The sequence below is a fragment of the Armigeres subalbatus genome, chromosome 2 (assembly GCF_024139115.2).
Source record: "Armigeres subalbatus isolate Guangzhou_Male chromosome 2, GZ_Asu_2, whole genome shotgun sequence".
Classification (NCBI taxonomy): Eukaryota; Metazoa; Arthropoda; class Insecta; order Diptera; family Culicidae; genus Armigeres; species Armigeres subalbatus.
This window is the reverse complement of record NC_085140.1, coordinates 17,190,868-17,218,499: the sequence shown is the minus strand read 5'-3', so window position 1 is coordinate 17,218,499 and position 27,632 is coordinate 17,190,868. Positions and strand designations below refer to the sequence as shown.

Below are 27,632 nucleotides of genomic sequence, written 5' to 3'. Positions count from 1 at the left end.
CATGTTGAACCAACTTAAATTATTATTTGGCGAAAAAAGAAATAGAAAAGCTGTTTGAAAAAAAAATTGTGTTCCAAAGTGTGATCATCAATTGTGTGAAGTTCCAAAGTGTTTCTTTAACTCGGATGTTAATGACTTCCGTACCTTTAAATATGCGAGTTTTCCGTCATTATTTCAAGTGCCGCCATGGACATCTTAGGCATCCTTGATACCAGGGAATAACTGCGCTTGGAACTACTTATCCTTGTACTTATCTATATGTGAGTCAAATTGCTTCAGAAAAAGACAGATTAAAACTCAGTTTTCTATTTATTCCAGGCGAATTATTGTTCATCAGATGAAGTAGGAGCCACTTAAACTTTTCTTCTTGCTGTAGAACCAGTATCCGTTAAGTTAAAAGTAGAGACCGTGTTTAATCGGTTCGAAGAAGTTAAGCCACATGAAATCTCCACCAACGTACAACCCAATCCAATTTTACCAAACGTCTCTATTCCGAGTGACCGACAAACTAGCTCTTCATATCGTCATCTCATAACAACGACTATGTATGATTCCATTTTGTAAAATTGCAATATTATTTATATATTAAATGAAGTTAAACAGAATTACCATGTTTATTTGTTTTGTAGAAGAAAAAAAGAACCGAATAATCCAACATTTATAACAACCATAACATTGTTTGATTTGAACTTGAAAAGATGGTTGCTTCAACGTAGATTTTGTTAGTAGCAAACTAATGTGTTTGGTTGAATCAACCAAAAATTAACTTTATTTTCGTAGCTGTCAAATCAAAACAACCAAAATCAGGGTTGTTTCAAACAAACATTTGTTGAACTTAACTGAAAAAGCTCCAAAAGGACAACATACAATTTTAGTTAGTTTCAACCAATTGATACAGTTGATTCAAAGTGAGATTTGTTTGTGCCCAATTCAACCTAAGCTTTTGGTTGAAGCAACCTAAACTTTGTTTAAGTTTACCATTTATTTTTCTCCGTGATGAGATGTCAACAATCGTCAACAACACCAATGATTGTAGCTTGATAATTAAAAATATCCACAACAATAAAAGAGCAGGATTTATTTTTAAACTCTGCTCAAGCTTTTCACGGTGAAATAAAAGACAAATTGTTGTTCTCCATGTAAGTAAAATCAAAATTGATCATGTAGATAAGTTTTGAATCAATTAAACTCATTAGTCATATTTAAGGTGATTATAGAATGAAGCCCGTGGTGAATTTCAAAGTCACCACACGTATATATACCTGGATGGTGCGAATAGAATCGATTTGGTTGTCAAACTGAAGCCAAAATTTCCTATTGTGCCAGAGCCACACATTGAGGATTGTGGCTATGTTGGTTTCAGATCCTTTATTGAGAAGTATTGTTTTTATTCGGGGAAAAATGAAAATAAATTTAGTTTGAGTTTTGTATTCTTTGTAACAAATATGTTTATGTTATATTTCTAGTGGAAAATTAGTAAGAATGCAATTAAAAAGCACTCGTTACGAAATTTCACGAAATTCAACAGCTGATTGGAGCAGGAATGTATGTAAACCATCGTAAAGTCATGTAGAGTCTCGCGCATTTGTGCACCCTCATGCAGCATGGAAAGAGAAATCTGAAAAGCGGGAAATGTTTGACAGCCAAGTAACTGCAAAATAATTTTGCTCATGGGATTGATTTCAAAATATCCCTTTACTCGCTTGAGAACAAAAAAGCGGCTCTATCCGCAGCACCCAGATATCTACATACATTTTAATAAGTCCAAATCTGGCGGAATAGTTTTCGTACAGTGCCGAAAATCAAATTATGATTGTTCAGCATAACTAAGCAAACGATCTACCATTATTTCAGCCCCATACGCGTTATGGTTCTTTTATCTCGTACGCTTGAAAAAAAAATGGAAAAGCACGTGGTTTACAAAATGGCCGATTTTCTGGCTTCATTCTATAATCACCTTAATGAATATTCCTGATTAAAGTTGCATATTGAAGAAAGCTGAATTTGGATGTTTTATGATGTTAAGCTTTTTTAGATTTGACGTACGTTGCTCGTCGTTGGTGTTGGTGTTGGCTACGCTAAACATGAGCTCTTAGCATAGGCCTGGTTGGCTACGCTAAACATGAGCTCTTAGCATACCCGGTAAAAATCGTTTACTCATTAATGGGTACTCTTTTTTGCTATCTCTTTCTCTCTGCTAAATTTTTTACCCATTTTGGGAGAATAAGTGGATTTACTCATTTAAATGAGTAGATCCACTTATTCTCCCAAAATGGGTAAATTTTTCAGCAGAGGGAAAGAGATAGCAAAGAAAAAGTACCCATTAATGAGTAAACGTGTTTCTCCCAGGGGGGGAGTAAGCCTGTCATCCACAAATAAATCAAGCCTATAGACACTATAGGTTCCATAGACGAGCGGAGACACGGTTGAATCTTTTCGATTTAGTGTGTTTTTTCCGTTTTTTCCCAATGCACCACGCGAATTTGACGTCACACACTCTGTTGCTCGGATCGCAATTGTGACGTCATACTCGTTCGTTGACAGTTCGCTTGGCTACACTCGCCTTCGCCTCAGCTCGTCTATGGAATGTACAGTTTCTATAATCAAGCCTACCTAAGATGTATTATCCGGGCCTCGCCGCTTGGGAAAGGCGGGCCACCCTGGGCCACCCCGCTTGGCAAGTGTAACATTTTTCGAACTGGAATCTTGTAGGATATTGGTTAACCTACACTACTGCTGACTAACGAAAAAAAATGTGGGATTGTTTATTTCTCGCGTAACATATGATTACGGCTTATAAACCAAAACCATGATTTTTCATTTTCTAGCATAAACGATTGCTTTGTAAATTATTCTTTATCGTAGGTAAAACTCCGTACTTAATATCTCTTAAGAAACACATTTATTGCTATTTTGAGTGAACGTCTCATGAACCATTTGCACCTTAGTGGTTTTTAAGTCCTTTGTTGGCGCCCTTAACTACCATGCGGAATGTTTGCTTTGGTTTTTAGGCCGTTCACTTTATATTGTTTATTTAGAAAAACTAGCTTCAAGTTATTTCAAAATGTATATTCTTACTAGGTTTTTGATATATCGCATAGCAGAACTACTCTGGCTAACAAATCTAAACAAATCCGATGATGTTACCAGCTTTGAGCAAACGGCTTAAAAACCAGACGTGTTGCCGGTAATGCGAGTAAACGGCGCAATTTTTGTTTTAGCTGAAATTTTGTAGATTTCGAATGGTTTTTCGATTAATTTTAATCTGCTGTTATAATATAACCATTTACGTATTGTATTGAGATGGTTTTGGCCATGAAATGAGTTTCAAATTCAATAAATGAATTAAATTAGTCATAGAAAACTTGAACCTCATTTTTCTCGGTTCAGCATTGTTGGTTTTTCGGCCGTAATCATATGTTGCTCGAGATTTACATTTGCTTCATACTACATGCAGAGGAGGCGCGATGCACCGCATATTACCCCCCTGGTTTCTCCGTGTAGGCCTGGATTTATACGAAAAAATCATCTGACAGCCCTGGTCCTGAGCCAAGTCAAAAGCAAAGCAGCGTAAATTCGAGATGTTTCACAGAAAGTGCAAGTGCAAAGTTGTTTTTATTTAAACAAGAAAACTATACCGATTCCATCGCAAAGACAATATCCTTTTGATTTCTAATGCTTTAATTTAATTCAGAATTTACTTCGTTAGTTGCTCATTCAAATGTAAGAAGTTACAGAACTTGATTTCAAAAACGACGGAAAAGTTTCAGAAGAACGGAAAAAATGACTCAGAAGCAAAGTCTGCTGGAATCTTCCGACGATGATGTGAGTGGAAACGAATCTCATATAACCAACGTAAGTATCCAGTAGAAGGGCTGGTGAGGCACCAGCACATATCTTTTCTTGAAAATGCTAAATGAGTCACTCAGCAAATACCTACATAATGCAATTTCAATTATTTCGTTATCGCTTCCGATAGGGAGACCTAACACTTAATCTCGCGGAGCGAGAAGACGGCGGCGAAGCGATCCAGAATGAGCCTGTGTTTGTTTTGAGAAGACGGAAGCGGGGACAGTCACAATACGAGGTGAGTCGAAGTTGACTTTAAATTTATGGGCACGCGATTGTAGTTCTGTAGAGGGGTAGAGGTTAGCATTTTGCGCTTTATTGCATCATCTCAAGCGTATTTGGCGTTCCAATAATAAAATAAAAAGAGTGCAATTCCACGAACAAGTATTCGCTTTTCCGCGATCATGCCCTGACGGATAACGATAGAACCCCCAAAAAACCCCAGTCATGGGGACGGATATAGAAGCTAATGTCGAAGCCTTGGTTGATCTTGTTGGTCGGCCAATTAGAATGTTAATGGAAATAGGCATTTTATTCCTGGAATGTAATTCACCATGCGCCAGAACAGCAGCATAAGCTGTCTTGTCTTCCTCTTCGTCCAGAGGTGAACCAGCCAAGGGCTGAAAGCCTCTCAAATAAGAACAATAATAATAATTCTTTTTCGTTTCGGATATGTAGAGGACTTTCTTCAACTGATTATATACAATGAGTCGACTTTAAAGCTTGCAGTTTGTTCTAAGTTTGTTACCAGTTTACTTTACCTTATTTATAGTCCTAACCAAAAGTTTTCGTCAATGATCCAAATTACCATGTTCTTGATATCTATGACGTATACTTTTTAGAATTAGTTGAACAGTTCGTTCAAAATAAAACAAATCGAGTTTATCTAGATTTATGATATACTTATCGTCCAGTGAAAAGCTTACTGTTCACAGATATAATAATTCCGACCTAATACTACTGTCCACGTATTTGTTATCGTAAAACGCTCAGATCGTGAAGAAGTCATTGAAATATGCAACAGAAAATTACCATTGTCCTATAAACCTTTTATTTTAGAGCTTGGACTACGACGTCTGCGAGAATGTGCTGTGGAATGAGGAAAACCGCAAAATCGAGCAGCGTACGACGGTGAAGAAGGACTTTGCACGATGGATTATTTCGATGAAAATTGGCATCGGAACGGCCCTGGTAGCGTGCGTAATCAACATCGTCATCGATCAACTGTCCCTGCTGAAGTACACATTTCTGAAGCACGAAGTCGACAAAAATGTTATAAGTGGTGATCTCAGCATTCCCTATCTCTACTGGGTGTTGACCAATGTGGTTCCGGTTGTGATTGGTGCCACGTTGGTAGCCTATGTGGAACCAGTGGCCACCGGTAGTGGAATACCGCAGGTCAAGTGTTACTTGAACGGAGTCAAAATTCCCCGAATTGTACGAATCAAAACGTTGGCAGTGAAGGCGGTGGGCGTGATAACATCGGTCGTTGGTGGACTTGCCGGTGGCAAGGAAGGACCAATGATTCACAGCGGAGCGGTCATTGCGGCCGGGCTATCGCAAGGAAAAAGTACTACATTTCGAACCGATTTGAGAGTATTCAAATACTTTCGGGATGATCACGAAAAGCGTGATTTTGTGGTTGGCGGTGCGGCGGCTGGTGTAGCTGCGGCCTTCGGTGCCCCAATAGGAGGCATCCTTTTCTCGTTGGAAGAAGCAGCCAGCTTCTGGAATCAATCGTTGATATGGAGAACGTTCTTCGCTTCCATCATAAGCTCTTTTACGCTGAACCTTGTCCTTTCCGCTTATCATGGCCTGAACAGCTTCCGTTATCGAGGTCTGTTCAATTTGGGCGAATTCGAGCCGTTACCTTTCGAGTACTATGAGCTACCAATCTTTATTCTGATGGGTGTGTTTGGTGGAACGTCCGGGGCTTTCTGGAATTGCATCAATAATCAGATCAACATCTTTCGAGCTCGATTTATCAAAGCGCGATGGGCTAGAGTTATTGAAGCGGCGTTCGTGGCGGCCATTGGAGCTACGTGCGCCTGTGCGATGGCCTATTTGATCAACGATTGCCGACCGCTTGGTAACGATCCAACGGAAACTCCAGTTCAGCTGTTCTGCGAAGACAACGAATATAATGCGGCTGCTGCGCTTTGGTTCCAAACTCCGGAGGCAACCGTCAGAGCTTTGTTCCACGACCCACCCGGGTCACATCAAATTCTCACACTTGCTGTGTTTGTAGTGATTTATTACCCGTTGTCATGTGTTACATACGGCCTTAGCGTATCGCTCGGTATTTTTATTCCTACGTTGCTGGTTGGGGCTGCCTGGGGTCGACTGACCGCTACGTTCATGGTTCTAGTTTTCCCCAAATCGAGTGTAAGTTAGTTACCTACTTAAGAAGAATCGACCCATCATAAATGTATAATGTCTTGTAGATGTTTGTCCTTCCGGGCAAGTACGCATTGATTGGAGCGGCCGCTCAGTTGGGAGGTGTCGTGAGGATGACGCTCAGTCTGAGCGTTATCCTGCTTGAAACGACGGGCAATATCGAGTTTGCGCTGCCAATAATCCTTACACTGGTGGCCGCAAAGTGGAGCGGCGATTACTTCAACGAGGGCGTGTACGATAACCAGATTAAGACATCGAAGGTGCCAATGTTGCCATGGCACGTGGATCCGGCCCTGCAGCAGAACATTTCCGAAGATATTATGAATCAGCCGGTTATTTGCGTTCGTCGTAAAGAGAAGGTGAACTATATAATAGATATCCTGAAAAACACCAACCACAATGGATTCCCCGTTATTGAAGACGACGGAAATGTAAGTATGCTGTCAGTTGGAAATTTTAAAGCTTTTCCTGTAGAAATTTTTACCATTGTAACCCGGACAAATTTATCATGAATTCCAGAAGGCTACGATAGAAACCTTCATTGCCATGGTTATTTAAATAACAAATCATAGTAATTTACAATGTTCCGAAAACTCAGATGTGAATATGTACATTATGTGGAAGATTTTGATTTGAAAAATGTACTGGAGGTAATTACTTCCCCTTCGATGGAACTCGAACCCACGACCCTCAGTACGCTAGACTGGTACTTGCACCAACTAAGCTACGAAGGACCTCCGTCGGCCTTTTTGCAAATTAGCGGCTACTGAATGAGCCCGAGATTCCCAAATCGGACGCATAGTCAAATCGACCAGAATTCCTACAATCCCCAGGAAACTGGGCAAGGATTTCTTCCGGTTCTCCTTCGGAAGTTACTCCAGGAATTCCCCCTGAAGTTCCTTCAGGAATTTCTCCGGAAGTTCATCCACAAATTCCTCCGAAAATTTCTCGGAGGAACTTCCGGATGAATTCCTAAAGGAACTTCTGGAGGAATCCCTGAAGGAATTTCTGGAGGGAGTGTTTTAATCATTATAAGTGTTTTAGTCATTGTACAGTAACTGCCCATGATCGCATATTTGTAACATTTGCATTTTGGTTGATTTTGTAAATCGTTTGTCAATCCTCCTCACAAACTCAATTATTTCCAGCTTACCACTGATAAGCAAGATAATAAAATCTATTTTATTGTTGTGGGATTGGATGCAGTAAATTGCGCTTTCTGAACGATTCACAGGCTTTTTACAAAATGCACAAAAATGGGAGTGTTACAATTATGCAATCATGGGCAGAGTATGTATAAAACTACAAAATATTTGTTAAGTATTGCCTTACAAATCCTATGTCCTTCCTCTATCTATCAATATCTGCTATAGACTCGATTTCTCAAAATTAAGCACCCTCATCGAAAAAATATTTGGTAGGCGTAGTAGAGGACACCTTCCTACATAACCGGTACCGAATAGTGTTGTAACAGCCCTACAATTGGTCTCCGAGCATTCTATAAGAAGTACGTTTTTGGAGTGATTCTACAGCCTCCAAGTACACTAAGTGTACAAGAAAGGCAAGATAGAACAAGCTTATTTATTTATTTATCATCAGACTAAGGCCGGAGTGGCCTGTGCTGCACATAAAAGTCTTCTCCATTCAGCTCGGTCCATGGCTGCACTTCGCCAACCACGCAGTCTGCGGAGGGTCCGCAAATCGTCCTCCACCTGATTGATCCACCTTGCCCGCTATGCACCTCGCCTTATTGTTCCCATCGGATCGTTGTCGAGAACCAATTTCACCGGATTACTGTCCGACATTCTGGCTACGTGCAATTTTCCGATTTTCGCGGTGTGAACGATGGATGGTTCTCCTAATAGCTGATGCAACTCGTGGTTCATTCGCCTCCTCCACGTACCGTCCGCCATCTGCACCCCACCATAGATGGTACGCAACACTTTCCTTTCGAAAACTCCCAGTGCGCGTTGGTCCTCCACGAGCATCGTCCAGGTCTCGTGTCCGTAGAGAACTACCGGTCTTATAAGCGTTTTGTAGATAGTCAGTTTGGTACGGCGGCGAACTCTATTCGATCGGAGCGTCTTGCGGAGTCCAAAGTACGTACGATTTCCAGCCACTATGCGTCTCCGAATTTCTCTGCTGGTATCGTTATCGGCGATCACCAGGGAGCCCAAGTACACGAATTCTTCAACCAGCTCGATTTCGTCACCACCGATAGAAACCCGTGGTGGGTGGCTTACATTGACCTCTCTTGAGCCTCTTCCTATCATGTACTTCGTCTTCGACGTATTGATGACTAGTGCAATCCGTTTAGCTTCGCTTTTCAGTCTGATGTAGGCTTCCTCCATCCTCTCAAAGTTACGTGCCATGATATCAATGTCGTCGGCGAAGCCAAATAACTGGGCGGACTTCGTGAAAATCGTAACACTCGTGTCAATGCCTGCCCTTCGTATTACTCCTTCCGATGTTGAATAGCAGACACGAAAGACCATCACCTTGCCGTAACCCTCTGCGCGTTTCGAAGGGACTCGAGAATGCCCCTGAAACTCGAACTACGCACATCATTCGATCCATCGTCGCCTTGATCAACCGTATCAGTTTATCCGGAAACGTTTATAGTCCATTCCCCAGTAACATTTTGGTTTTATAATGGTTTTAAGGCACTCTTGTAGAGTAAATAATGGTCTTGAAGAGCGTCATAAAACTAAAAATGTTACTTGGGTTAAGCTGCCATAGCTGGTCCCGATCGGTTGTATCATATACGGCTTTGAAGTCGATAAATAGATGATGTGTGGGCACGTTGTATTCGCGGAATTTCTGCAATACCTGACGTACGGCGAACACCTGGTCTGTGGTAGAGCGTTCACTCATAAATTCCGCCTGGTACTGCTCCACGAACTCTTTTGTAATTGGTGTTAGTCGACGGCATAAAATTTGGGAGAGTACCTTGTAGGCGGCGTTCAGCAATATGATTGCACGGTAGTTGCTACCTGTTGCTACAATCCAGCTTATCGCCCTTTTTGTAGATGGGACACACGACACCTTCCATCCACTCATGCGGCAGAACCTCATCCTCACAAACCTTGGTAATCACCCAGTGCAGCGCTCTAGCCAGTGCCTCACCACCGTGTTTAAACAGCTCTCCTGGTAGTTGGTCAACTCCAGGGGCTTTGTTGTTTTTCAGCCGGCCGATCTCCTCCTGGATTTCCTGGAAATTCGGAGCCAAAAGTCGCATGTCCTGCGCGCGTGCTCCTAGGTTCATTACCATACCGCCACCGTTGTCTGCAACATCGCCATTCAGGTGCTCTTCGTAGTGCTGCCGCCACCTTTGGATCACCTCACGCTCGTTTGTAAGAAGGTTCCCGTTTATATCCTTACACATATCGGGCTGTGGCACGTGGCCCTTACGTGAACGGTTCAACTTCCCATAGAACTTTCGTGCGTTATTAGCGCGGTACAGTTCCTCCGTCTCTTCATGGTCTTCCGTTACCTGCTGGCGCTTTTTCCTCCGAAAAATAGAGTTTTGTCTGTTCCGCGCCCGTTTCTATCGTGCCTCGTTCGCCCTCGTACGGTGTTGCAGCAATCTCGCCCATGCTGCGTTCTTCTCCTCAAATAACTGCTCACATTCGCCGTCATACCAGTCGTTTCTCTGATCCGGAGCCACCGTGCCTAGTGCAGCGGTTGCGGTGCTTCCAATGGCGTATCGAATTTCTCTCCAGCCATCTTCAAGAGACGCTGCGCCTAGCTGCTCTTCCGTTGGGAGTGCCACTTCCAGCTGCTGCACGTAGTCTTGGGCTAGTCTACCGTCTTGTAGCCGCCCAATGTTTAGCCGGGACGACTCCGACGCGTGTTGTACACCGTCGAGAGTTTTGAGCGCAGACATACTGCAACGAGGTAGTGGTCGGATTCAATATTCGCACTGCGGTAAGTGCGTACGTTCGTGATGTCGGAGAAGAATTTACCGTCGATTAGAACGTGGTCAATTTGGTTTTCCGTTACTTGATTAGGTGATTTCCATGTGGCCTTGTGGATATTCTTGCGGGGGAAGAAAGTGCTTCGGACTACCGTTCCGCGGGAGGCTGCAAAGTTTATGCATCGTTGGCCGTTGTCGTTCGATACGGTATGCAGACTATCCGGTCCGATGACCGGTCTATCCAGTATTTTGCGCTCGATAATGGCTGCCGAGTGAGTGCCTTTTTGACATTCAAGAGGTAGAAAATATTTACTTATTTTGATCAATGTAGGCCTTGATTAATTAAATAACATTGGCACTCACCAGATCGCATGAAAAACAACAAGACGTCAAAAATTTCCTGCATGTATTCATGGGTTGGTACATAGTTTTTTCATGCATTTTTTGATATTTTTTAATTTTACTTTCTAGGAATATGAAAGCCATAATACATCGACAGATGGATAACCATGCAAAGTATCAAGTCATTTGTGCCAAAATTCGTAGAGGACACTAAAGATATCTGATCTGATTTCGACCAGTTATCATTGTTTGAAATGAGAACAAATTTATGAATAAATGCTAATCAATTGCTGAACATGGTTTGCTCACAAGCAGAAGATTGTTTATATTTCTTTATTATACTATTCAATTATTAACTTATAGGCCAGACAAGGGAAGTTATGTATGTGTACCGCTTAAGCTGAAGAATCACCTGCTCGAAAGCTTCACTGTTCCATTAGGTTTGAAATACTTTGGCGACTCACGTCCGAGAAGCGAGAATAAACTAACCATATGTTACTTTACTCGCGGAATTAGTCTAAAAATAGGTTTCTTCAATCAGTGTTCGATCATTGGGCTCCTTGCGTTTCTGATAGTTTTACAGTTATTTGTTTATTTGCATCATCTCTAAGTAGTTAATGTCTTCATGTCACAAAATCAGTTCATTCACATAAATATATTCTCCATCTAGTTGAAAACCGAGTTGGATTTTTACCATGTGTGACCTTACTTCAGAAGTTTGCAATGTTTAATATCGAAGTTTTGTGCATAATCGTTGCATCTTTTTGATTAGATTGAAGTTTAGGATAATCGGGAAGAAAATGGTCGCATGAACCGGTTTTGTTATTTGGAAATGGGTGGTCGGAATTGGTCATTTTTGTCAAATACCGGTTTTCGGTATTTGATGGAGTCAATACCGGTAATACCGGTAGAATACCGGTTTTTGTGAAAATTTCAGGTAGTAAAGGAAAAACTTATGATTTGAACTCTTGGATGAAAAACAATATTTGTTGACAAACTTCAAATGTTAAAATCATTGCTTGTTTAACTGGGCAAAGCGAAACTTAAGTAGACATTACATATTGAGCGACTCATCTCCCAATCCGCATAGGATTTTGTTAGTAATGTTGCCAACTACTGAGAATGGTTCCAAGACCGTCGAAAATGAGTGTCAAATACTTACCCGTAATCCCTTCCGATTCATAATAGGAGAATTCCTTACGGATTGTATGCAAGGATCCCGGCGTCAACGTATTTGCCACCAGCAACGCAAGTGTTTTGCTTTGCTACAGTCTCTTCACAAGTTGTTCTTTTACCGAAAAACCAGAAATATATTCATAAAGGCATCTTCTTCGTACCGATCGTCAGCTATGATCGTTGTCTTAGTTTCATTCATCAGGAATGATTAGACGCTTCAAGATCCCATACGCATGCTTAATCAAAGTAGCTCTGGATGCCTCTGGATGGAAGAAAATGCGAAAATCGTTTCTGATTAATTGCTTCACGGCATAATTATTCAAAAAAGCAAAAAGATCGGCGTATTTGGATCGTTTCTCTTGTATTCATTCTATAAAAGCATCGAAATAGTGGCGGAAATATCTATGGCTTGTTTTGATAATAGTTCCAACGTAAATTGGAACGCCATGTCGGCTTCATATAGAGTGCAAAACTCACACAGCAGTAGTTCCACAACAGCTTGAACATGTTCGAGGGCTTGAATTATTTCAGCGTGCCTTGGCATCAGCCAGTAATTCAAATTCTTTTCCGAATTCAGGACAGACATATTTTTGCAGAAAATCGTTTTTCGTAGGTGATCTACGGAAAAGAACTAAAAATTTCATACATTGCGGCAAAATTCTAGATGATATCAACAATGTTCATTGAAGAAAAAGTCAGATTTTTTATTCTGACAGCAAAATTTTCAATACCGAAAATACCGGTATTTTCCGTTTCTAATACCGGTATTTTCGGTACCCAAAATGGTTGGTAATACCGGTATTACCGGTTTCGGTACTACCGGTTAGACCACCCTACTTGCATAGCGATATTGCACATATTCAACGGATGGTATTTTTTTAGAAGCTCTTGAAGCTTAATTATATAAAGATTTATTGGACAAACGCGCATGTAGAATCCTACAAGAATAATATAATTCATAAAATGAAAGAATGCCCTTTCGAGAAAACCAATAAAACACTATTTGGTTGATGATATGAGCACACTACATTGCGATGGAAAGCAGTGACATTGTAGTTATATAAAGTAGCAAAAATATGAGAAGCTTTCGAATTCCATATCCAGGATTCTTCAGTTTAATTGGTGCACGTAGAAAGTTGAGAAAAATATGGAGCAGTCGTCCGTAATGTGTCTTTTGTTTCATATATTTTGCTCCTAAAAATGAGAAAATATTGGGATAATTACAAATTTTATTCAACTAAATAATATCCACAACGTGAATACTTGTTTTCGTTCAAGATAGTTGACGTTTGTTTACAAATTTTATTTATCCATAGCAAACTAGATGAGTTCCAATGTTTTCTACCTCTTGAATGTCAAACTGGAGGGAACTCACGCCGCCATTACCGAGCGCAAAATACTGGATACATTTCCTCCCTTCCTACCTGAGCGTTCATGTCACCGATGACGATTTTGACGTCCCGCAGTGGGCATCTATCGTATGTCTGCTCCAGCTGTGCATAGAACGCTTCTTTCACGTCGTCGGGTCTCCCTTCGTGTTGGCAGTGCACGTTGATGATGCTATAGTTGAAGAAACGGCCTTTTATCCTCAGCTTGCACATCCTTGCGTTGATTGGCTGCCACCTAATCACGCGTTGGCGCATCTTTCCCAGCACTATGCCCGTTTTTCCACACTTTCTGTCCTGCCCAGCAGATTTCCTGCAGCGCTACGACATCGAAGTTGCGGGGATGTAATTCACCGTAGATTATCCTGTCGCAACCTGCAAAGCCTAGCGACTTGTAGTTCCATGTTTTAAGCTTTCGTGATCCTTTATTCGTCGCCTAGGTCGTTGCCGATTGCATCGAGTCGTATTATCTTCTATGTCGTTCGTAATGGTTGTTTTTAAAGGCGGCTTATTGGGACTGCGCAAACCTCCTGTCTCGTCGGAGGGCCGTCGTGTCAGGGCTGTTTAGCGTCCCACCTAACACCACAATCGGTTAAGGATAAATGCCTGAAAAATGAGTGACATTTTTTTACTTAATTTTTCTATAAAAGAGGGATATTTTGGCCATAACTTCCGAGCGCATAGTCCGATCTGACCAATTTTCAATAGGAAACAATGGTAGAGTATCCTGCGTCGAATGCAACTTGTTACGAGTAAAAAATATGTGGAAATTAATTACTATGTCTGAAACTCGATTATGCATAAGTATGTACAACATGTGAAAGATTTAGTTTGGAAAAGGAAAAGTAGGGAAAGCACCTGTCTAGCGTACTGGGGTCGTGGGATCAAAGCCCACCGAAGGGGCGGTTACCCTCTAATACCTTTTCCGAACTAAATCTATCACATGTTGTACGTATGCATCATCGAGTTTCAGACATAGTAATTAATTTCCAAGCAACCTAATACCCGGCATATAGGCAATTAACTTTGAATGTACAAAAAAAAAACATGCATATTTTCCGTCAATGTATCTAATAGTCAAATTTGCATGAAACATCTATCAAATGCACAAAATTCAAATATATGCTTGGATTAGAAAGACAAGAAATCTAGAGTCTAAATGTTCAGGATAAAATTGCCACATGTGCAGTGCACAGGTTGCACATGCGGACGGCGCCTCTGAAATCCCAACCACTATTAACTTGGATCGTAGTGCAATTTGCACCATTTCTAATCAAACACGGAGTAGCAACCATTGATATGTACAGTCTAAGTCTAAGACTAAGCTAAACTAAGCTAGGTATCATAAAATTGTATTTCTACTTATAGGGTAATCGGGAGAATGGAAAACTGATTGGCCTTATTCTGCGCTCCCAACTGGTGGTCATTCTGATGCGAAGCATGTACATCGAAACGAGTCGCTTTTGGAAGGATCTTGTTACAATTGAAAACTTCAGAAAGGAATATCCTCGCTACCCCACTATCGAGGTGAGTGCCAGACTACGATTACAAATTTCAACAATTTCATCTAATCACCATTCTTTATCTCCTACTAGGATTTGAAAATCAGCGAAGACAAAACCCTGCGCAACTACACCGTCGATATGAGCCTCTTCATGAACCCCTCGCCGTACAGCGTGAATCTGAAGACATCGGTACCGCGCATCTTCCAGCAGTTTCGGGCACTGGGCCTGCGACACCTGGTCGTTGTTACGGGAGAAAATCGCGTACGCGGTATTATCACTCGGAAGGACTTCCTTCCGGAGCTGTGATCAATCGTTGGCTACAGTGTGATGCATGACACCCATAGGGAATGTGATTCCCACTAATTTTCATTAAGTTTTAAACCATTGATTTGATGTTTTTATTCGTCTCACTTTATTTTGATGTCTCATAAGTGTAAGCAATGCAAGACTGTGTCTAGAAATAATCCTATTGATGCAAGTGCCGAAAATCAAAACAAGTCGCTACGCGAGCTAAAATGTCTTTTATATAAATTGTCACGAAATTGAATTCAATAGATTCGTTTTAGGGAATCAAACTAAATACAAAAATGTAAATTATGTACCCAAAACTTGTTTTCATTTGAAGATTGCCCCACTTACCAAATCCAGCTGAATATTCCTCTTTCTGATCCGTGTCCAAACAGTTTCCGCTACTAACAGCCCTCCGGCGATTCCAAATCCCCACGCCAGCAGGGTCAGCGCAGGCCGTACGTCAACCATTGACACCGGAATGAAACTGCTGCCTCCGCTGCAGGTCGGTTTTCTGGTGTAAAGCATTGAGTGCTCCCGGCCCTGGATGCCAAACTCGCGCAACTTAAACAAGCTGAGTCGCACCAGCTCCCGGAAAGAGGAATTCTTTCGCACGGCGTAGTACGGGTCAATGATGTTCAGGTATTCGATCTCTTGTAGGCCGCATTTTTCGTCCTCTTGGTAGGTTTCGCTGATGAGCTGAAAAAAAAATGACAATTCAATGCGCGGAACAGATCAGCATGTAAGGATTTTATTTAGTAAAAAAGCATGTTTGCATGCATGCAACACGGAATCCCCAAACTAACTAAAGTTGGAATGATTCACTCTACTGCATGCTGTAAAAAAATGATTATTATTTATTGAAGTTCTTTCACAGCGAGCTTAGCAAAAAGCCCGGCTACAAAGCAAGGAGGTGGGTTCGATTCCGGTTTCCTGGGCATAAAAGTATTATCGTGTTAGCCTCATGCAAATGGTAGGGGAGATTAGAAATACTAGAATAATCACACACGAACGACCGAAGCGCCAACTTGAGCACCAACCACCAAAAAATATATGGGGGTTTGTGCAACTTCACTACAAATGCTCAAACATGTTCGACGAACCTTGACACCGCCCCCGACAACTCAAACCAAAATCAAACCGTTTTAATTTTTTCCAACCGAGCCGCCAACTGTCAAATGGTTGTTCGAACAACTTCACACACGTTCAAACAAAGCAGCAACCGAAGCGTTTTCTTGGGGGCGGAGTCAATGTTCGTCAAACTGCTTGACTGGTGTGTACGTTGCATAATGGAACGTACACACGGTCAAGCAGTTTGACCAACATTGACTCCACCTCTCGTTTATTCCAACATCCATCAAGTTTTACCAACAGCGGCACGAACAATTAATTTATTCGACCAACAATATCACACGAACGACCGAAGCGCCAAGTTGAGCACCAACCATCAAAAAATATATGGGGGCTTGTACAACTTCACTACAAATGCTCAAACATGTTCGGCGAACCTTGACTCCACCCCCGACGACTCAAACCAAAATCAAACCGTTTCAATTTTTCCAACCAGAGCCGCCAACTGTCAAATGGTTGTTCGAACAACTTCACACACGTTCAAACAAAGCAGCAACCAAAGTGTTTTCTTGGGGCGGAGTCAATGTTCCTCAAACTTTTGACTGGTGTGTACGTTGCATTATGGTACGTACACACCAGTCAAGCAGTTTGATGAACATTCCTAATAACATTTTGGTTTTATGATGGTTTTATAACACTCGTGAAGAGTAAATTATGGTCTTCAAGATCGTTATAAAACTTAAAATGTTAATTGGGTTGACTCCGCCCCCAAGAAAACACTTTGGTTGCTGCTTTGTTTGAACGTGTGTGAAGTTGTTCGAACAACCATTTGACAGTTGGCGGCTCGGTTGAAAAAAATTGAAACGGTTTGATTTTGGTTTGAGTTGTCGGGGGTGGAGTCAAGGTTTGCCGAACATGTTTGAGCATTTGTAGTGAAGTTGCACAAACCCCCATATATTGTTAGATGGTTGGTGCTCAAGCGCTTCGGTCGTTCGTGTGTGATATTGCCGGAGAGTCGCATCGGAGTCGCCGGAGAGTCGCATCGATCTTCTCAACGAAGGACCGTTTCACCGTGGCATCTTCCAGTCGGCGTGTGTTGAATCGTCGTCCAACTCTTTCCTCCTGCCGACGAATCCGCGCAATGCGCAGGCGTATTTCGCCGATGAGGAGGTGATGATCAGACGCGATATCGGCACTACGTTTATTCCGTACATCAAGAAGGCTCCGTTTCCATTTCCGGCTGATGCAGATGTGGTCGATTTGATTTTCTGTAAAGCCGTCACGGGAGACCCACGTGACCTTGTAAACCGTTCGATGAGGGAAGAGCGATACCCCGATCACCATGTCGTTATTACCACAAAGTTCTGCGAACAGCTCTCCATTTTCGCTCATTTCTCCGAGACCATGGCGTCCCATAATGCGCTCATGGTTCGAGTTGTCGGATTCGATCTTCCCATTGAAGTCGCCCAAACAGATCTTGATATCACCCTTCGGAATTCTATCTACGACGGCATTGAGTTGACTGTAGAAGTTCTCTTTGTCTTGCAGATCGGCAGCATCGGTTGGCGCATAACATTGGATTATAGTAAGGTTTCGGACCCGTGTTCTAAATCTGGCAACGATTATCCTTTCACTTATAGGTTCCCACTTCATAAGCGCAGAGTGTGCCTGAGCGCTTAGTAGGAAGCCAACTCCGCGATGCCGGGGAGCGTGTTCACCTCGTAAACCAGAGTATAGCAGAACTTGTCCCGACAGCGTTCTGTGTTCTCCAAAGTTTGGCCAACGGACTTCACTCAGTCCCAGGATCTCAAGCTTCATGCGGCGTGCCTCATTGGCAAGTTGTGCCAATTTACCCTGCTGGGCTAGGGTTAAAACGTTCCATGTTCCTATTCGTGTCCGTTGTTTCGCGCTAAGAGTCGTCACCGTAAAATCAGTCCGTATTCTTTCATTATCGGATTCTCGAACAAATTGATGTTTCGGGAACAGTAGGTTGTTGGCCCAAGGTTCCCTATCCACCGGGATGGGGCTGCCATCTTAGGTATAGCTTCCGGGGAATAGCATTTCATACTCAGCCGCTGGATGCCAGAACAGACGCTGTTGGAGCCGCACCTCCTTGGTGGACAGACGCTCGATCAGTCGGGACAAATTTGTTTAAAGTCCCACCAAACACCAGGACTAGGCTAGTGCGCTTTGAGCGGCACACGGTCGCTTTGATAGGGTCTGCTTGGGGACACATGCAGCTTTTTTGTAGGAGTTCAACAGAGCCCACTGTCGAACACCACCACATCCTAGGCAGACCCCACAGGACGCACCCTCTCACTCTAGCTGATGTCAGAAGGACAACAGTGCCCAGGCTGCACTACCAGCTAAGTACGTAGCCCTTAGCTGGCGGTCAATTGTCATCGGAAGACCCGTGGAAGCGTGAGTATTGGAACTTGTGAGGGCCAGAGCTATGTTAGGCGCCCCTTCCCGGATGTCAACTCACCATTTCGCAGCCCGCAGTGTGATATTGTTGGTCGAATAAATTGATTGTTCGTGCCGCTGTTGGTAAAACTTGATGGATGTTTGAATAAACGAGAGGTGGAGTCAATGTTGGTCAAACTGCTTGACCATGTGTACGTTCCATAACATGCATACGACTGCATTATTTAATTGATATTTATGACAGGAAGCAACTTTTCCTAAATTTCGTGTGCCGTGCAATACTGCAATGGGGTTCACTTCTGCTTAAAAATAGCTTTTCTTGGTAAACATCGTTTGAAAAACCTTTTATTTGATTTAAATTAACGAGGTCCAGCACTAATTTCTGTCATAGCGATTTCATTTCCGGCCCACTTCCAAACCGGTTCCCGGCCTAAGCAAAATTTTGCTCAATCTCTCAACATCTTACTCTCATTCTCTCTCGGGATCGGGACGGTAGAAAATTCGACGTAAACAAAAATATGCACGTTCAACGCCGACATGATGCCAGATGGTATTATTGTAGGGTGCTGTCAAAACGATACACCGCGCACAGGGCTGGTAGCGATAAACGCCATTCAAAATAGTGACTTTAGTGACCAACGATGACGAAAAAGTGACCAAATAGTGACTTTCAATTGCAGAAAAAGTGACCAAATAGTGACTTTTGTACAGTCTACTCTCTTCATCTCGATGTTCTATATATCGATATCTTTCCCTATGTCGATGGTTTCCTCAGTCCCTTCAATCTACATATATTTGAGCTTTCTACATCTCGATAACTTCCCTATCTCAATATCCCTATCTCGATGTGTTCTGATCATATTTTGTTCAGGAACCACTGTCCTTATGTCGATATGTTCAAATTTTTAGGCTACTAGACCATCTTTGGACAAAAGCAAACACATCAATAACAGGTAACGATATTTGTTCTGTTTTCGTTTTTCATAGCAACGAGCTTTTTCTATCTTGCACCCATTTCAATTTTCCTTCCATTCCTCGATCTCTCCCTATCTTCCCGAGCTGTGGCGAGGCGACTGTATAAAGTTTTGAACCGGTATAGATATACAAGTAGCATTAGAATTGTTGAGCATAATTCGTAGATTGCAAACTAGTGTTTTATTTTTTAAATTCTTATCTAGAATGCTATCTGAAATCAAGAAAAGGCAAAAACAACAAAAGCATGAAGATTACTGCTACTGGCCACGCCCATCTTCATCGTAAGGAGGGAGAGGATGGAAGTCTGGCCTGACTGCAACACTCTCATAAGTACCACGGATTGGATATTAAGGATGATATTCGTTGGATCAGCCAGAAGCTAGCAATGTGACCGTGATACCTCATATTAAGTAACACACCACGAGAAGGAAACTACCCGGCCTCAGGGGAACTGGTAGTGAGTTACAAGTTGCGTCTCGAAATTATGTTGATAATTACAAAAAACATTTGTTGATAAATATGAGGTCGAAGTTGTCTGTATAACAGCCAAAAAATGATAGAAAATGATCTAATTGATACCTAGACGGTGAACTATTTGGACTCACAAAGCTTATAAATCTTTGGTAGGATCATTTGTTTTCAAAATATAAAGTAATTAAAACGATGTACAAATTTATAAAATACGATATTACCTGCTATTGGATTAGCTAGCTATGGTTTAATAACAAATTGAAATGAAAATTGAAAAAATTGAGATTTTGAACTCGACGTGACATTCTGAGGAAAATATTAAAAATCCAATAAACGATGGTCTCTTATTAGAAATCCTAAAATTCTAATAAACTTTAATTTCTAAATGGCAGACTTTAGTATTAAAGTTTTTTTTTAAATGCGTGGCAAAATTTTTTTTTTTCAGATTTTTTAGTGCAAATTCCAAACTTGAAACTCGAATGATAGCCAATTCAACACCCCCAAAAATGTATGGAAAAATGACCCCCGATAGAACATTTTATAAATGCATCTACGTGAAAGAAGAAAACCTATATATACTTTCGCGTAATGGGTGTTTTAGATAAACTGATTTTTTGAAAATAAGCCCCTTTTGACAAAGACTCCGACGGCGCCACGCCTTGTTTAACAATCATAATGTACTTTCTGTCATCGACGCGCTTATCGCTCATTATTCTCCCTGACGTTGAGAAACATCAAACATCATTTGTCGTGTAACTGAAACTGAGGCTGTTCACTATCTTTGTCACCGAAGGGTATTAACGCTCACTAACATACGCGGTTCTGGTTCCAATACTCCTCAATTCTGTACTCTTTACTTAGGTAAGACAAATTTCATTCGTGAAGAAAAAGATCATAGTTGATATGAATCGGAAATAACCTCACGATTTTCACAACACACTTGGAACTTCTTTGGTGCATATATTACTAGGTACCAGATCCACATTTGATTTGGTTGATAATAGGTACAAAATATTTTTATTTTCAACTTTTTCACAATAGGAGGTGCAAACATAGTGACTTTAGTTACCATTTTCCGAAAAATAGTGACTTTAGTGACTTTAGGAAGCAAATAGTGACTTTTTAGTGACTAGACTCAAAATAGTGACCAAGTCACTAAAAAGTGACTCGCTACCAGCCCTGCGCGCGGCTGTTGTAATGTTTTCAAAAGCGCATTTGCACAAAATTCCAAGCGACGTTTCACATTAGAAAGGAACAACCGCACCCTAGGAAACGCCGCAATGTTATCTCTCCTTAAGAATCGAGTACACGGGCAGAAGGAGCGCGGTGTGTCGTTTCCTATGAGGAGCGCCACGTGTACTTCTTGGCAAATGCGTTAATATTTATAATATTTTTATTTGGTTGAAAAGATATATTCATTCATCCAAATTACTTCCAAACGCCTAAAAACCACCAACTACGCAGTCTGTGGAAGGTCCGCAAATCGTCCTCCACCTAATCGATCCACCTTGCCCGCTGTTGAAGGCCCGTGCCCTGCCCACCGCAGTCTTTCCCACCGCACCGATTTTCGCGGTGTGAACGATGGATGGTTCTCCCAATAGCTGATGCAACTCGTGGTTCATTCGCCTCATCCACGTACCGTCCGCTATCTGCACCCCACCATAGATGGTACGCAGCACTTTCCTTTCGAAAACTCCAAGTGCGCGTTGGTCCTCCACGAGCATCGTTCAGGTCTCGTGTCCGTAGGGAACTACCGCTCTAATGAGCGTTTTGTAGATTGTTAGTTTGGTTCGGCGGCGAGCTCTATTGCGGAGTCCAAAGTACGTACGCTTTCCTGACATGATGCGTCTCCGAATTTCTCTGCTGGTGAGCCCAAGCACACTAATTCTTCAACCACCTCGTCACCACCGATAGAAACTCATGGTGGGTGGCTTACATTGACTTCTCTTGAGCCTCTTCCTAGCATGTACTTCGTCTTCGACGTGTTGATGACTAGTCCAATCCGTTTAGCTTCGCTTTTCAGTCTGATGTAGGCTTTCTCCATCCTCTCAAAGTTACGTGCCATGATATCAATGTCGTCGGCGAAACCAAATAACTGGACGGACTTCGTGAAAATCGTACCACTCGTGTCAATCCCTGCCCTTCGTATTACTCCCTCCAAAGCGATGTTGAATAGCAGACATGAAAGACCATCACCTTGCCGTATCCCTCTGCGCATTTCGAAGGGACTCGAGAATACCCCTGAAACTCGAACTACGCACATCACCCGATCCATCGTCGCCTTGATCAACCGTATCAGTTTATCCGGAAATCCGTTAGCTGCCATAGCTGGTCCCGATCGATTGTATCATATGCGGGTTTGAAGTCGATAAATAGAAGATGTGTGAGCACATTGTATTTGCGGCATTTCTGCAATACCTGACGTACGGCGAACACCTGGTCTGTGGTAGAGCGTTCACCCATAAATCCCGCCTAGTACTGCCCCACGAACTCTCTTGCAATTGGTGTTTGTCGGCGGCATAAAATTTGAGAGAGTACCTTGTAGTTGCTACAATCCAGCTTATCGCCCTTTTTGTAGATGGGACACACGACACCTTCCATCCACTCCTGCGGCAGAACCTCATTCTCCCAAACCGTCAGCTCTCTAGCCAGTGCCTCACTACCGTGTTTAAACAGCTCTCCTGGTAGTTGGTCAACTCCAGGGGCTTTGTTGGTTTTCAGCCGGCCGATCTCCTCCTGGATTTCCTGGCGATTCGGAGCCGGAAGTCGCATGTCCTGCGCGCGTGCTCCTAGGTTCATTACCATACCGCCACCGTTGTCTGCCATATCGCCATTCAGGTGCTCTTCGTAGTGCTGCCGCCACCTTTGGATCACCTCACGCTCGTTTGTAAGAAGGTTTCCGTTTATGTCCTTACACATATCGGGCTGTGGCACGTGGCCCTTACGTGAACGGTTCAACGCCTCATGGAACTTTCGTGCGTTATTAGCGCGGTACAGTTCCTCCGTCTTATCACGGTCTCGATCTTCCTGCTGGCGCTTTTTCCTCCGGAAAATCGAGTTTTGTCTGTTCCACGTCCGTTTGTATCGTGCCTCGTTCGCCCTCGTGCGGTGTTGCAGCAATAGTGCCTATGCTGCATTCTTCTTCTCAACTAACTGCTCACATTCGCCGTCATACCAGTCGTTTCTCTGATCCGGAGCCGCCGTGCCTAGTGCAGCGGTTGCGGTGCTTCCATTGGCGGATTGAATTTCTCTCCAGCCATCTACAAGAGATGCTGCGCCAAGCTGCCAACTCCGTTGGGAGTGCCACTTCCAGCTGCTGCGCGTAGTCTTGGGCTAGTCTACCGTCTTGTAGCCGCCCAATGTTTAGCCGCGGCGAACGACTCCGACGCGTGTTGTACACCGTCGAGAGTTTTGAGCGCAGACATACTGCAACGAGGTAGTGGTCGGATTCAATATTCGCACTGCGGTAAGTGCGTACGTTCGTGATGTCGGAGAAGAATTTATCGTCGATTAGAACGTGGTCGATTTGGTTTTCCGTTACTTGATTAGGCGATTTCCATGAGGCCTTGTGGATATTCTTGCGGGGGAAAGAAAGTGCTTCGGTCTACCATTCTGCTTGAGGCTGCAAAGTTTATGCATCGTTGGCTGTTGTAGTTCGATACAGTATGCAGACTATCCGGTCCGATGACCGGTCTATACATTTCCTCCCTCTCTACCTGAGCGATGACGATTTTGACGTCCCGCAGTGGGCATCCAACGTATGTCTGCTCCAGCTGTGCATAGAAAGCTTCTTTCTCGTCATCGGGTCTGCCTTCGTGTGGGCTGTGCACGCTGATGATGCTATAGTTGAAGAATCGGCCTTTCCTAAGCTTGCACATCCTTGCGTCAATTGGCTGCCATCCAATCACGCGTTGGCGCATCTTTCCCAGCACTATGAAGCCGGTTCCCAGCTCGCCGGTGGTTCCATAGCTTTGGTAGAAGGCAGCAGTTCGATACACGCTTTTCCACACTTTCTGTCCTGTCCAGCAAATCTCATGCAGCGCCACGACGTCGAAGTTGCGGGGATGTAATTCATCGTCGATTATCCTGTCGCAACCTGCGAAGCCTAGCGACTTGCAGTTCCATGTTATAAGCTTCCAATCGTGATCCTCTATTCGTCACCTAGGTCGTTGCCGATTGCATCGAGTCGTAGGGTAAAGTGCCCAATAGTGGACCCCCAACCAATAGTGGACCCTCCACTCATTTTTGCATTATTACAGCACAATGTAAACATTTTGCTATGAAATTCCATCGGGAGAACCTACCTTACAGTCCTATGATTTGATTACATGCATTGTAAATGCTATGGAAAGTAAAATTAGATGACTTTTTAAAATTCTATAAAAAATAAACACGAGAGTGTCCATTATTGGAATATTTTGGGGGGTCCATAATAGGGAAGAAGAACGTCCCGAAACGAAACATGAAAATCAAATGAAGTGTCGACTATAGGGAAGCAATTTTCTATTATGGACCCCCAGGGGGTCTACTATAGGGCGAATTCAGTCAGACTTTAAAATGTTAATTTCAACGAATAACGTCGTGTATTTAAGTGTTTTATGTATGGATCGTGAAGATGAGATACAGAACTTGTTATTAGATATCAAGCAGAAATAATATGTTGAAAATTTCTACTCCTTATGACAGAAAGAGCTAAATTGCGCTACTAGGGGGTCCACTATTGGGCATTTTACCCTATTATCTTCTATGTCGTTCGTAATGGTTGTTTTTAAAGGCGGCTTATTGGGCCTGCACAAATCTCTTGTCTCGTCGGAGGTTTCTTTGTCGGAGCCTACTTGCGGATACATGCAGCTTTTTATAGAGGTTTAACAGGGCCCACTATCTAACCCCACCACATACTAGGCAGGCGCCTCAACTCGCAGATAGACTGGGGAGATGGCCCCCGATGTGAAATGAGCAATGATCAATTTAATTAGCTTATTCAATTCTGCAATAATAAAACTACGTCCAGTAAAAATTTGACACGTTTTGGTTGGATATTTTCAAAGTTATGGAACTTTTTACCTTTGCAGAAAAAAGAATTGAGAACGCTAAATTAGTAAAACCTTTCTAAAACACATATACATGAAGGAACTAACATCAAATTTAACTCAGATTCAATTATCTGTCTAATGGAACGTACACACGGTCAAGCAGTTTGACCAACATTGACTCCACCTCTCGTTTATTCAAACATCCATCAAATTTCACCAACAGCGACACGAACAATCAATTTATTCGACCAACAATATCACACACGAACGACCGAAGCGCCAACTTGAGCACCAACCATCAAAAAATATATGGGGGTTTGTGCAACTTCACTAAAAATGTTCAAACATGTTCGATGAACCTTGACTCCACCCCTGACAACTCAAACCAAAATCAAACCGTATGTTTTTCCAGCCGAGCCGCCAACTGTCAAATGGTTGTTCGAACAGCTTCACACACGTTCAAACAAAGCAGCAACCGAAGCGTTTTCTTGGGGGCGGAGTCAATGTTCGTCAAACTGCTTGACTGGTGTGTACGCTGCATAACGGATCTGTTTAAACATATCAGTGATATAAAAATGTTATTAGGTTTCGAGAAAACAGGGGGAGATTATGTGTTCCCGGGGATCACGTGTGTCCAGTTTCCCCTATTAGTCTGATTATGCTACAAAGCCCCATAAAATACACCCTTACATCGAATTTCGTCAATTTGCCTCAATTTTTTTTTTGGTTTATTGTGAAGCAACAATCACAGTGTACGAAAAAGCCTACCATGTTTCAAACTATTATTATAAAATAGCATGGCATAGTTACGTAAATTAGACGTAAATTAGACACTAGTGATATTTTTGTTTTTTTTTTTAATCTGGTCAGTGTGGTCCTTGATTTCAATCTAGAATGAAAATCACAAAAGCAAGAAGATTACTACTCCTGTCCACGTGAAGATGGCTTCACCGTAACTTGCGAGGGGAAGGAGGTGTTGATGCGGTACTTACTGAATGATAAGCCCCCGACTCATCGACATCCTCATAAGTACCACGGAGTTGGATAATGGGGAATGTATTCGTTTGGTCACGATTTGCCTGTATCTGACAATGTGACCAGACCATGGTAGATCTTACACCGTAACACACCACGCAAAGGCGCCTACAACAATTCCAACTAACCTTGTAACATACTCCCAACTCCACATGGAATGCGTACAATCCTCGTCGCACTTTCTCAACACCCTTGTCCAGCGTAATAAATTTAGAACCACTTCCATCACGAGTTTTCATTTTGTGCTCGTAGATCGCTCTCCTCACAGGTTCCGTTTCATGCTGTAATATCAAATATAAAGTCTTCGATCCGCAGGATAGATTAGCCTCAACTCACCATAAAATAGTACTTGTTATAAACCGTATCTTCGGCTCCGGTCTCCAATCGCGAGTTCAACAAATCCTCCAATGTCCGAATCTTGTTCGACGGCGATTGGATCAACGCGACAATGTTTGCCGAATAGCTGGCGTACAAGAACATCAGAATTATCAGACTCAACAAGATCAAACACTTGGCCGGAAGTGATTTCGGTTCCAGATAAGAACCCTGCTGGCACGAAGTTCCGAACATGTTGAGCACGGTATCCATTAGATTCAACCGAGAATCCGTATTTCCGTAGCGAACATTGGTGCACCGCAGCTCGACCTTCATGATGGTTAACAGAAGGATCGCCGAAAGGACGATGTAACTGATGATGCACAGCCAAACAGTCCCACTGAATGGTAACAGGAAAACGTTATCCGTGAAGGAGAGTTTCGGCGAGCGAAAAATGAACTTGGCGCGCGTCGGAGTGGTCATCGACAGGTAATCGATTTCCTTTATCCGATCCGCTGTCAGGAACAGTGCCGTACCGCCAAGATCGGCCTGATTGTTTTGCAGTTCGCCGATCATTCCGCTAAATTTACCCGTTTCCTTATTGCGATATCCCCACGAGTTTACAAAACTGAACTGTATGGTGGCATTTAAATCTTGGATTAAGTATTTCGTAAGAAAGTAGTTTTTCTTGGTAATTGTGTCCACGTGCTTTTCGCGGTAGTCCTCCAGATGCTTCAAAGTCTCATTGTGGGTGATCACGATCGAAGCACGCAACTTGAAATGATTGAGGTTTCGGCGACGCACAGCTGCAGAAGTGCTGTTTTGAAGCTTGATGATTATACCACGATTCCAGTATCCGAAGGTTTCATCGATCAATCCAGTTGCAAGAGAGTGTCGAAAGACTGAAAGCTTTGCATTTTGGAGAATATTTTCGAAAAAAAAATAGGGGTCATAAATTACCTTGTTTGATGGTGTAGCCTCGAGCACCATTTTCTTCACAGACGTAGTAGATTTCGTTGCTTATATAAACCGGAAGTTCTTCAAAATATTTTGTAAATTTCCCACAATTTGATTTTTTCTGATTTATTACAATCCACTTGACCCGATAGTAAAGAAGTTGACCAGCAGATCGCAACAACTGTTTTGATCTTGGACAACTGGCATCGATAACCAGAAGGTACTGATGTTGATTGCGATCGTTCCAAGGGAGTTTTCTTTGATCGGCGATTGGGAATTGCACAGCAGTTGTCCCGCCTATTCCTTTCCAAAATTGCAACTTTTCTTCTTCGGTCCAACATGATAGAACTGATACGTGCACGGGGAATTTTAGACAGTGTATCAAATCGGTGACGGCCGTAATGAGATCAGAATTTGATGATACGGTAGATTTTACCAAAACGAAAACGAATAAAGGGTGAATTAAGGACCTCATTGTAAACACAATGAAAGG

General features: G+C 42.6%; 2 protein-coding genes across 2 annotated transcripts; one reads left to right on the top strand and one right to left on the bottom strand.

The window, feature by feature from the left end:
- The first annotated feature begins 3,538 nt into the window (after window positions 1-3,538).
- LOC134217981 (H(+)/Cl(-) exchange transporter 7) lies at window positions 3,539-15,178 on the top strand. Its single transcript, XM_062696847.1, has 6 exons — window positions 3,539-3,855; window positions 3,980-4,087; window positions 4,909-6,234; window positions 6,294-6,677; window positions 14,434-14,592; window positions 14,661-15,178. Exons 1-6 carry the CDS (start codon window positions 3,784-3,786, stop codon window positions 14,874-14,876), a joined length of 2,265 nt encoding a protein of 754 aa, XP_062552831.1. The 5' UTR covers window positions 3,539-3,783; the 3' UTR covers window positions 14,877-15,178.
- Window positions 14,933-27,614, bottom strand: LOC134208843 (glutamate receptor ionotropic, NMDA 1-like). Its single transcript, XM_062684786.1, has 4 exons — window positions 27,143-27,614; window positions 26,204-27,084; window positions 25,996-26,148; window positions 14,933-15,557 (listed from the first exon to the last, which is right to left on the bottom strand). The coding sequence occupies exons 1-4, from the start codon at window positions 27,612-27,614 to the stop codon at window positions 15,186-15,188; spliced, it is 1,878 nt and encodes a 625-aa protein (XP_062540770.1). The 3' UTR covers window positions 14,933-15,185.
- Window positions 27,615-27,632: the final 18 nt, after the last annotated feature.